The sequence below is a fragment of the Microtus ochrogaster genome, chromosome 1, assembly GCF_000317375.1.
Source record: "Microtus ochrogaster isolate Prairie Vole_2 chromosome 1, MicOch1.0, whole genome shotgun sequence".
Taxonomy (NCBI): Eukaryota; Metazoa; Chordata; class Mammalia; order Rodentia; family Cricetidae; genus Microtus; species Microtus ochrogaster.
In genome coordinates this window covers 47,651,318-47,663,838 of record NC_022009.1, presented here as the reverse complement: position 1 = coordinate 47,663,838, position 12,521 = coordinate 47,651,318, and the positions used below count along the sequence as shown (strand labels likewise).

The following is a 12,521-nucleotide window of genomic DNA, read 5'->3' as shown; positions in this document are numbered from 1 at the left end:
TGGACTTACCACAGGGCAGGGAACCCTGACTGCTCTTTGGACTGGAGAGGGAGGGGGAGAGGAGTAGGGGAAGGGGGAGAAGAGTGGGAGGAGGGGGAGAAGGGTGGGAGGAAGGGGAGGGAAATGGGAGGCTGAGAGGAGGCGGAAACTTGTTTTTTTTCCTTTTCTCAATAAAAAAAAAGAGTTAATAAGAAGCCTGAGCTAAGGAGCTAATCAGTTTATAACTAATGTAGACCTCTGTGTGATTTCTTTGGGACTTAACGACTGCAGGAACTGGGTAGGACAGAAACCCCAACAACACCCATACACTAACAACATACCACATACACCAAATAAGCAAAAACCCAAAACTCCACACACTGGGTGGACCTAGAGTAGTTAGATGAAGGCACCCTCTCCTTCACCAGCTGCTCATATGCATTCAAGAGCCTTCCTCCTAGATTTACAAAGATTATACAGACGAAGGATAAATTAGACTTTGAAAAAGCAATAAATAAAGCTAGGAATGGGATCTCTGTGAGTCTGAGCCCAGCCTGGACTACATAGTAAGACCTAGTCCAGCAGTCATGTGGTCCCAGTGGAATGCTGTGAAACACCTTGTGCTCCTGAGCTTCGACACCGGCCCGCCCTGCACTTTCCCCTCGATCTCCTCCGCGGCATGTACACTGAGCTCAAGAGGCAGTTTGAGTTGGGACATCTTGACTGCCAAGTTCACAGCAGGGAGGGTCTTGAATCTCTCTGTCGGATTCCGTGAAAACTCCACAAAGGCTCTGCTCCGTAAATAGGAATTAAAACATAAATTTATCAGCTATCTAGTAAATAAGAATCACATACTAATTTCTCTTAAGGTTAGGCAGAACGCTAATAACTCTTCATTTTAATTAATCAATAGAAAGTTGGATTAAAGACAGATTATTTGCTGAGAGAAATTATTTACAGTAATAAGTCATTGAAGCCAGGCCTCAGTATACCACAATGCAGAAAGGACACAGTCACATGGGAGTTTCAGTGAGGGAATCTTAGCTTTCACAACTCCAGGGCAAGACCTATTTCCTGTTTTAAGACTTAAAACATGGATGTACAACCCAGTGAGTTTGGCAAGACCATTTTAAATAACTACTAGTTAGTAATGTCAGCAAAACATCCCACCCCTTACCACACTCCCCAGGGGCAGCCTGTGCCTCCACAGCACAGCTTCTGCAGAGCAGCAGAGCAGGCTGCTATGGGGGGCGGGGACGGACACCACCACTGTCTTTATTCTCTGATTGCCGCTTTATGTCTTTAACTGGTCCCAGCATAACCAAACAGAACACAATGGCTTTCCCTGAAATACTGGTGTAAAGTTTCTATCGTGACTAAACAGCCAAAAACACGGGGAATGCACAGGGCTCTGGGGTCAGTCCTCAGCTCTGGGGGGGAGGGGGGACAAAAACAAAAAACAACTTTTTTTCTATTCAATTTAAAAAACTGTAATCTTATGCACATAAACATGTCCTTTTGGAAACAAAAGTTTCTGGTGACTCTTTTAACTAACCATTTGTTACTGACCTGCTAATAAAATAGGGTCAAATTAATTTCTGCCCTATGTGTCTCCCGAAGTTACTCATGACAAATATGTGTTTAAAAAGCACACAGATAAAAGGTGTCCTTTGAGGCATCCCCCGTGGCCACAGAGAACTAGATTAGTGATTTGGCATGAAAGTCTAGGGATGGACACTAAAGAGAAGACCCCTGTGGAGAAGCAGGACCTGTCACAGTGTTACAGACAGACAGGCCACCAGCAGAGTTCCTTTAGGACACCCAGCTGGAAAGAATGCTAACTGACAACAGGACAAACTAAAGTCCCCTAGGGAGACCCACCCTGCACACACCCAGCCCTAAGAAGAGACCTCATTCACAGGTAAAACAGAGCTGTGACAGCCGCTGGGTACTCACTTAGTGCCTTCAAATACAATGGATTTGACTTGCCCACACTGTCTGAAGAGAGACTGCAGTTGTTTGTGGTAAAGAAATCCGTAGGGAGGAATGTGCTTCAGCTGTAAGACAGGACACAGTGCACGTCAGAGCCATTAGCAAGGACTCCTGAACAGTCCTGACACCAGGGGCAGAAGGGCTACTCACTGCTCTTCTTTGCAAGCTCAGCTTATACAGAACACACTCAGCCCATCAGTTACCTAACAACTGCATGTCTTTAAATCATAACACAGTTTTAAGCAAAAAATATGTAAAATAAAGGCTGGTTTTTCCCTTGCTAAAACAGTTCAAAAGTCAAATGCAGTAAAAGTTGCTCAGTTTTTTGTTTTTTGTTTTTTTTTTTTTTTGCTTTCATGTTATTTTAAAATAATCGCACTAACTACAGCTTCCTGACACATCACACTTCTGATAAAGAGTGACAGGAAAGTAATGAAAGAAGAAGGTTGCTCATCACCAAAGGCTGTTCCCTCATCATGGCAGCAGAGCCAGGCTCCTACCCAGCAGTCTCAAGTCCATCTACTTCAAAGCACTGCCTGTAGGCAGTGACTGCTCTTTTGTTCCTGGCCTCCCAGACCTGAATAATGGCACAGAAACTACATTAATTAATAGACACTGCGTGGTCAATAGCTTAGGCATATTCCTAGCTAGCTCTTACATCTTAAATTAACCCACTTATATTAATCTGTGTATCACCACAAGGCTGTGGCCTATTGGTAAGGGTTCTGATGCCTGTCTCCTTTGGCAGCTATTTCGCATCTCTCTGACTCCACCTATTCTTTCTCTTCCAGCCTGGCTATATGTTCTGCCCTGCTATAGGCCGATGCAGCTTCTTTATTGACCAATGGTAATAAAATACATTCACAGCATGGCAAGGGGAAATCCCCCATCTCTGCCAGTGCTCTTGGCCCTCCGCAGGCATTATGGTCTCCCATGTTCTAAGCTCTGGTTCCACTGAGGTATACACTGCTAGTCCCTGAGGAGTCAAAGTCTCAACCAGCTGCAGGTGGAGCAGGAAGTAAGAGCACAGCCTGCACCCAAGTCCAAGTCCATGGAGTTGCTACCTCACAATGCTGGGATGATGGTAAGCTTAATTTTAAGGGTCAATGTGAAGCTCAGAGAAAAATAAATATAAAAGCACCTGGCTTCTCACAGAAGTGCTAAAGCAAACTAGCTATGATTTAGTTTATATGACACATGGTCAGTTATGTGTCAGGTGACTGGACTGGTTGGCACTGGTAGTGTGTCTGAAGTAGGGTCCTGTGGGCCTTTCCACTGCACACAGCTGAAGAACAGACCCAGAAGGATGACTGCAAAAGAAGCTAATCAAAGCGCTTTCCCCACAGAGAGCCACAGAGGCTAAGGGCAGCCTTGGAGGGGCATGAGCTGTGCTTCTGCCCCCTTCTCACTTGTAGTGCTCTTCAAAGGCTTGCACTTGAAATGTTCCAGAATCTGTGGCTCTGTCCTTGTCAATCTCTGGCTCTCCACAGTTGCAAAGGTAGTATTTATAGCAGAATCCAGAATTAAAACGAGCAATGGTTGAGCACTTACTATAAGCCAGGAACTAACTTTACCAAGTGATTTTCATAAAAAAAAAAAGCCCCCCAGTCAACCAAGGAGTCTAAGGAAAGCCCAGTTCTAAAGAGTATGTAGTTCTAGTGGTCACATGCTATTGCTGTGTAAACAAATGCCCTTTACAAACCCAGCGGTCAGTGCCCAGGGCTCATCATCAGATCCTTCCACTCTGCCTCCCAGTTCATGCTACTTACATGCTATCCCTGGGCCATACCCTCTAGTGCAGACTTGGAGGGTCCTCAGATCCGAACTTAACATTCTCTAAGTAGTTCTGTTGGGCATCAGGGTGGGGCCGCTGCTATTTAAGTCACAACACTAAGCCCCCAAGCAGTAGCATTTACTTTGTGTACCATTGTTGTTAATTAACAAAATGCTCTTAAGGGCCTCACATCACTGAAATGGCACATGATCAAATCAGCACTCACCCTGAATATATAATTTATCAAGGCCTTTCTGTAAAATGGAGTCTATAAAAATGAAGAAGAGCTGATAAGGAAGTAGCGGTCTCTGAGGGGCTAAGCAGTCCCAGCATTCACACAGCATTTACTAGGATACAGCAGCCCTTGACAGCCGCGCCATAGGCGGTACACCTGGAAACCTACACTCACACTCTTGCATGGCGTCCCATGTCACCTACCACAACTGTTGTCTTTGGGTCTTTGCCAGCCAATTCCCTCACTGCCATCTCCTCATCTGGCTGTCCAAAAGTAAAGTAATTTGGATAAAAGGCACCTGCCAGTACAACCTGAAAAAGAAGCGTGTATTCAATTCTTCTTCATACCATGTCCTCATCTCGCACCAGAGCGCCAGCACAGCTTGGAACACACAGCACATGAAAGCTGTATCCCTCACACATCCTGTTGTTCCCCGTGACAGACATTCTACCTGGACCTTCTCCTCAGAATAGCTGGACTGCTTCAGAGAGTGAAGCAAATGAGAACTCACCAACAGTACACTAGGCCCCTTTTCCACCCTCACTCAACAACAGTTCCAACAAGCCAAGCATTCTCCCAGGTGTACAGACATAACTGCAGCTGGAGCTCTCCAGCTGGGCAGCAAGTTGGCATCTAATGTTCATATCTAAAAGGTACTCTGCAGCAGAATCCTTTCTTCAGTAAGAGTCTGCAGACATGAAGCACATGCACAGAAGGTTCTCCCTGGCCATATGGCAATTTTGCATCCTCAAAATAACTAATATTCCCACCGTATCCACCTCAAACCCTTCTCCAGTGCATGTGGTGGTTGGAATGAGAATGGCTTCCAAAGGCTCATATATTTAAATGCTTGGTCCCCAGCTGGTGGAACTCTTTGGGAAGGATTAGGAGGTGTGGCCTCTGAGAGGAAGTGTGTCAATGCGGGTGGGCTTTGAGCTTTCAAAAGGCCCATACCATTCACTCTTTCTGTCTCACACTTGTGGATCAGATGTACGCTCCCAGTTGCTGCTCAGACACTATGCCTGCAGGTCTTCCTGCTTCCATGCTCCCAACCATGATCGATGGTCACTGGACTCACCCTCTGAACTGTAAGCCTTCAATAAACTCTTTCTTCTATAAGTTGCCTTGGTCTTGGTGTCTCTTCACAGCAATAGAGCAGTAACTAAAGCAATGCATTGCCAACCCTATGACAGAAGCATTGTTCATATGCAAGAGACACATCTCTCTAAGGTTCGTGGAAGACTTTACCCCACAGCTAGGCACTGCTTCATGATCTAGACTTCAAAGAGCTTTCTCAATGTCAGAGAGCAGTAGTGTGTGGATCTTATAACAAGAGCCTGTCACTGACGATCCATGACAGCAAGAGCTCACTGGGGAAAAGAAGCAAGCTGAGGTCATACCACCACCAGGAAGGGGTGTAAACAAGGAAGGTAAGAATAGCTCTGGGTTAAACACATAGGACCACTATGGTATCAAAATCTCAGAGGCACGGCTGGCACTAACAAGCATATCTCAACTACAACATGAATAAGATCAACACCAGTATGGTGGCCACACCTTTTATCCCAGTAATCAGAGGCAGAGGCAGGAAGATCTCTGTTAAACCAAGGCCAATCTGGTGAGTTCCTAGTCATCCAAGGTTACATAGTAAGATCTTATCTCAGAGTGAAAGAGAGTGGGGGGGGCATTAAAAGGAAGTCCCACACACCTGTAGGATGAAGCGCTGCTTGTATGGATACTCTTGGTCCAAGACAGGATGACGAGGATCCACAAACATGTTGAACTGTGAGATTCTATTCTTCAATTCTTCATATAATTCAGCCACCTGGAGTGCACATTGAAATATGATATCTCAAAGCACAGACATACTCAGAATAGTGAAAACAAACGCACACAATGGGGAAGGTTAAATTAGCATATCCACGGGGTTACACATCATAACTACCAGGAGTCATCTCATTCAACACTAGTGAGGAATGAAAACAACATTGCAGAGAGTCAACAGAGCGGCCAGAGGGCAAGGCTGCCCCAGAACCGCAGCTTATGCATGGGATTCAACCTACAATCACAAACACAACCTGCAGCTGGTTTCTTGGACCGCCAGCTCCCAAACCATGACACAGAGATTTACTGTTAATTATGAATTCTCAGCCTTAGCTTGAACTTGTTTCTAGCTTTTTTTTTAAACCTTAAATTAACTTAAATTTCTATTCATGTGCTGCCCCAAGGCTTGTTGGCCTCATCTATGTTCTGTCCTGCTTCCTCCGTGCCTGCCTGGCTTGGTGGCCCCGGTTGGCTGGGCCCCAGCTGTCTGGCCAGCTCCCCTTTTCTCTCTGCCCTCCAGACCCACTTATCCCTCCTCTGCCTAGCTATTGTTCATTCAGCTTTTGTTAGATAAATCAGGTGCCTTAGGCAGGCAAGGTAAAACAGCAGCACATCTTTACATAGCTAAACAAATGTGCTATTCCACCACAGCAATCTTATATCCTTCAGACTCTCTACCTTCTTCCCTGAACACAGTCTGCTTTTGTAACTGGAAATCTAGAATGTGCAGACATGATGACACACATCCGTAATCCTAATTTATTAAGATGAGGCAGGAGGATCACAAGCTGAAGACCAGTCCTGACTCACACAGTTCAAGGCCAGTGTGGTAAGACCTTGTCTCAAAAACTTTTTTTTTTTCAAAGAAAGAGAAACAAGGTATGTTTCAAAGTTCCCCCTAAATGGAAAAAAAAAACTAAATAAATAAAACCTTTCAGTTGAGGCATAGTAGTGCATCTGGGAGGTACAGCCAGGATGGTCAGGAACTCAAGGCCAGCCTCATCTACATAGCCTGAGTCACATGAAGTTCTCTGTTGTGGGATAATTTTTTTGTAGACTGTGAAGATGTGTCTCTGCATCTTACCTCATTTACCTAAGGCACCTCTGACTGGTTTAATAAAAAGCTGAACAGCCAGTAGCTAGGTAGAAGAGGCTAGGTGAGACTTCCAGGGAGAAAGAGGAACTTGAGGGAAGAATCTGAGAAGTGGGGCTGGAGAGATGGCTCAGAGGTTAAGAGCACTGACTGCTCTTCCAAAGGTCCTGAGTTCAATTCCCAGCAACCACATGGTGGCTCACAACCATCTGTAATGGAGTCTGGTGCCCTCTTCTGGCCTGCAGGCATACACACATTCAGAATATTGTATACATAATAAATAAATATTTTTTAAAAAATTAAAAAAAAAAAGGAATCTGAGAAGTGAATTCTCACCAGTCAGATGCAGAGGAAGTTGAATGTACAGTTCTGAGGAGAGGTAATGAGTCATGTAGCTCATTATAAATGGGTTAAAGTTTTAAGAGCTAATCAGTAACAAGTCTAAGCTAAGGCCAAGCTTTTATAATAAAAAGTCTCCATGTCATTATTCAGGAGCTGGCAGTCCAAAGAAAGTCCAACTACAGTTCTATCTCAATAGTTTTTCATACAAAATGTCTGTTTTAAATATATACATATATATGAAAACAAACAACTTTAAGTCACCACAAAATTATCTCAATGAAGTTTTAAAAGCAAAAATCATGCAATAATAAAGGATAAAATACCATGATAAACTGAAAGGGGACAGGAAGACGTATTAACATATGAAGTGAGTGCTTACTATGTTCAAACCCCTAAGCTAAATCTCTAGTCAGTGTGTGTGAGTGCTTGCACATGCCAGTTCCCAACAGACACGTGGCAACTTATAGCCACCTGCAACTCCAGTTCCAGAGGAGCCAACTGATAGGTAGTGAAAATGTGGTACATTTACATAGTAGACTATTATTATTCAACAAAATATAATTCAGTAGCTAAAAAAAAAAATGAAATTTTCAGGCAGATAGAGCTAGAAGCAATCACCCAGAGTAAGGTAATCTTGACCCAGAAAGACAACGCTGCATGGTTTCTCTTAAAAGCTTTTAAGCTTTAGATATGTGTGCTTCATCTAGAACACCCAGTCCCTGGGAACCTCATTAGACAGGGGAAGGAGGAGACCTTCCAAGGAAATGGGATAGAACACAGCGTCATAAATGGGTGAAGAAGAAACTAGAATAGGAGAATTAAGTAAGGATGGAGAGAGGGGCAGGGTAAGAGGGAATGAAGGGAGGAGTAACTAAATCTCCTATTCTAGAAGCTCTCAAAAATATATAAAAGGAATTTAAATGGAGTTACAATATGAGACAATGTCGCAACTAAACATCATGTGCTACCACGTAAAATCCCCAGGACAGGAAACGGGTTACACTTTGTTTAGCTGTTGGTCAAAGTGGCCCCACAGCCCTCCCCCAAAACCATCACCACAGGCTATTTCTTTTTTTGAAAAATGATTTATTTAACTTTATTTGCATATACATTGGTGTGAAGATGTCAGATCCTCTGGAACTGGAGTTACAGACAGTTGTGAGCTGCCATGTGGGTGCTGGGAATTGAACCAGGTCCTCTGAAGAGCAGCAGTGCTCCTAAGCACTGAGCCACCTCTCTCCACCCCATCATCACGGGCTATTTCTAAGGCTACTGGTCCCTTCACAACACGACACATGGAAAAATAAGAGATAGTGACTAGCTGGAAGTTTCATCCTTACTTACTAGTGCTCAAGAACCTGAGACAACATAGGTCATGGGCCTAAGAGAAAACCTACTACTATTATTCTGCTAAATCTGTGGTTCTCAACCTGTGGGTCTCAGGTCGAATATACTGCATATCACATATTCATCATTAATAGCAAAATTACAGTAATGAAGTAATTTTATGGTTGGGGGTTACTAAAACATGAGGAAGTGTATTAAAGGGTTGCAGCATTAGGAAGGTTGAGAACAATGTGCTAAGTGAACCTAGAATGACTCCTAATGACATATGGTTATTCCATATATCACTGCCTTGCTCAACCCCATCAGAGAAGCTGCTTCTTGCAGTAGATGGTAATTAGCAGAGACCCACAGCTGGATAGGTGCAGACCGTGAGAGGCCTTGAACACTCAGTCCTACATGGGCTGTCTTTCAGGGGATGTTGTGGAAGAGGAGATGGAAAGATTTTTAAGAGCCAAAGTAGCGGATGACTAAGGAAACGGCATCTTTCAGACTCAGCAGGGCTGAAGCTGTATCCAGCCACATGCCCTGCACAAATAAATGCAAGGCACACCAAATCCCAGCATGGAGAAAGGGTGGCAGGCTCAAAGTCGCATTCCTAACCAAGAAACTATTTGTAACTGATACCTGCTGAGAGAAGAGAAAACATCTGTTTTTTCCAATGGAGTAACACTGGGTACATCAATCACACTCCAGGACAGGCTTATGCTCAGGTGTAGTTGACAAACACAAAACAGACCGCAAGCCAGGTGCAATGGCGTACCCCTTTAATCCCAGCTCTTGGGGGACAGAGACAGGAGGGTCTGAGAGTTCAAAGCCAGCCTGGCCAAGCAAGCTCTTGGCTAGCAGGGGCTACACAGAGAAACCCTATCTAAAAACAAACAAACAAAAAACAGACTCCATGTTTTTCTGTGTGCTTTTGTTATTATTGTGATTTGGTGGATTTTGTCTTTGGGGGTTTGCTTGCTTTTTGTTCTCTTTCTCTTTTTTTCTTTAAGAGAGAACGAATAAGAAGTTGGATGGGTAGGGAGATGGGGAGGATCTTGGATATATTGTATGCAATTTTTAAAAAACTAACTCAATAAATTAATTCCCCTTAAGTTCATTATTGATTTTGTCAAAAATATCCTGCTTTTTCCAGTATTATATAGTGACCCACTGAGAAACCCCAAGATGCCCAGTAACACTTCTTTCCTGCCCTTTAACTCTTTAACCAGTGGAGAAAATGAACCCAGTCCTGTACCCCTAGCTGGCATCAGTGGTACCTGTAACCCTAGTGAGGCAAGAGGTGCAGATCTCAGAAGTTCAATGATCAGCCAATCTAGCCAGATCAATGAGCTTTAGATTCTCCAGGAGACACTGCCTCAAAAAGTAAGTAAAATAAAGATAGAACGTAATTGAGGAAAGACACTGCCTAATCAACCCCTGCATACACACAACCAAGCTCATACAACACACACACAAACGTACACGCATTTATACTCATATGTATTTACATACACAAACAAACACACCTTTACTGGTTATGGTGGCATAGGAGACTGAGGTTTAGGGACTTTAAGTTCCAGGCTAGCCAAGGTTAATATAGGGAGAGCCTGCAATGCAGGAAAAATCCCCCAAAGCCACTGGTGATAAGTGGTTTTTCGTTATCTTTTTCTGTGTTTTGTTTTGCTTTTGTTTTTTTGGGGCAGGGTTTCTCTGTGTAGCCTTGGTTGTCCTGGAACTTCCTCGGCAGGTTAGCTGGCCTCAAACCAAGAAATCCGCCTGCCTCTGCCTCTAGAGTGCTGGGATTAAAGGTGTGCGCCACCATCGCTGACTATGATAAATGACTTTATTCGTGAAGTATACCAAGATCAAAAAACACTGTTTTCAATTATTAAATTATTATGAGAACACAGCACGCTCCAATACTGAGGGGGCTTAAGAGGTGAGTGAACAGCCACACAGCAGGATGCCCCACTTTCTAGGACCTCCCTAGTGGTTCAAAACCACGGATCCCTCCCCCAGCTCCCTCTGCTTTTCTAGCCAGCCAGCTGGAAGTTTCCTACGGCTAGAATCTCCCAAACCCAAACCCATCCAGTCACCATCCAAACTACTAGCCAATCTTGTGGAACTCTGAAAGACAGCTTGTTCCAATACTGAGAGGAGTTAAGAGGGACTAGAGCTTGCTTCAACATTGAGGGGATTAAGAGAGCACCAAGAGAGCAAACCAGGAGAGAAGACCAAGAGGGCAGGCACATAGAGACCTCAGAGGCTTTCTGAGACAGACATTTACAATACAGAGCAGACCAAGAAAAACTCCCAAACACTCAGACAAACCACAGCAAGGATTGGGTCAAGATACAAAGATGCTGCCGGCCTCATTTGAAGGAAGAGATGGGTAGGCGCCAATGCAAGAATTCCTACAACAACCTAACAAGCAACATGGTACCACCAGAACCCAACAGTCACATAACAGGAAGACTTAATCATCCTAACCCAGAAGTAGTAGAAAAAAAATGATTTTAAACATAACTTTATGAAAATAATGGAGACCTTTAAAGAGGAAATGAAAAACTCCCTTAAATAAATGGAGAAGACTAACAAAAAATGGAAGAAATTAATAAATCCCTCAAAGAAAACAAAGAAAAAACAATCAAACAGGTGAAGGAAACAGTTTAAGACTTGAAGACTGAAACAGAGGTAATAAAGAAAACACAAACCAAGGGAATTCTGGATGTGGAAAATCTGGGTAAATGAACAAGAACTACAGAGACAAGTATAACCAACAAAATACAAGAGATAGAAGAAAGAATCTTAGGTGCTGAAGATATTATAGAGGAAACAGACTCATTGGTCAAAGAAAACATTACATCCAACAAATTTTGAACACAAAACATCCAGGAAATCTGGGTTAGCATGAAAATACCAAACCTAAGAATAATAGGGGTAGAAGAGGGAGAAAAATTCTAGCTCAAAGGCACAGAAAATATATTCAACAAAATCATAGAAGAAAACTTTCCCAACCTAAAAAAGGATATCCCTATAAAGGTGTAAGAAGCTTACAGAACACCAAATAGATTGGATCCAAAAAAAAATTCCCCTCACCATATAATAATCAACACACAAAACATACAGAATAAAGAAAGAATACTAAGAGCTGCAAAGGAAGGCGGACGGCGCAGGCGGATGCTGGGGACTGACGCGGTGGCGGATGAGATGTGGGGGGGGGGCGCAGGCAGCAGGGACCGGCGCACAACACCGAGAGCAGATCGCCCCACTACAATTAAATCAAAGAGGTAGGCCTTTGGTTGGCGAGGTTCCTAGCAAAAGAGGAGCCGGGTCCTGTTCCTGAAGACCCTTCTGAGGGGTGAGAGGGATCGTGGCCCCCGGCAGGAACCAGGAAACAGAGCGAGGGCATTTTGTAAGAAGAGCCCCTGGCCAGCAGGGAAACAAGAACCGGTTTTAAAAGACCCATTAGATAGCATCTATAGGAGGATATGGGCAGGCGCCAAGGCAAAAATTCACCCAATAATCTCAAAAACAACATGAAACCACCAGAACACAATGATCTTACAACAGAAGGACTTGAACACCTTAACACAGAAGAAGTGGAAAAAATTGACTTCATGAAAACAATAGAGTCACTTAAACAACATGTGAAAAACACCCTTATAGAAATGGATGAGAAGTATAACAAAAGTTTGAAGAAATGAGTAAATACGTACATGATACCCTGGGAAACCAAGAAAAAACTATCAAACAGGTAATGGAAACAGTTCAAGAATTGAAAACTGAAATGGAAGCAAGGAAAAAAACACAAACAGAGGACCAGTTGGATAGGGAAAATCTAGGTCAACGAGCAGAACCTAGAGAAACAAGCATAATCAATAGAATACAAGAGGTAGAAGAAAGAATCTCGGATTCTGAGGACACCATAGAGAAAATAAACACACTGA

General features: G+C 43.5%; 1 protein-coding gene across 2 annotated transcripts in view; it reads right to left on the bottom strand.

Moving 5' to 3' along the window:
• The window catches only part of Tdrd9 (tudor domain containing 9), a 118,164-nt gene that overhangs the window by 25,895 nt on the left and 79,748 nt on the right, over window positions 1-12,521 (bottom strand). For both annotated transcript variants that reach the window (XM_026779071.1, XM_005343602.2), the window contains exons 21-24: window positions 5,689-5,805; window positions 4,184-4,291; window positions 1,936-2,036; window positions 597-770 (exon numbers count right to left, since the gene is read on the bottom strand). In XM_026779071.1, coding sequence (XP_026634872.1) covers window positions 597-770; window positions 1,936-2,036; window positions 4,184-4,291; window positions 5,689-5,805 — 500 coding nt within the window. The remainder of the gene's footprint in view (window positions 1-596; window positions 771-1,935; window positions 2,037-4,183; window positions 4,292-5,688; window positions 5,806-12,521) is intronic.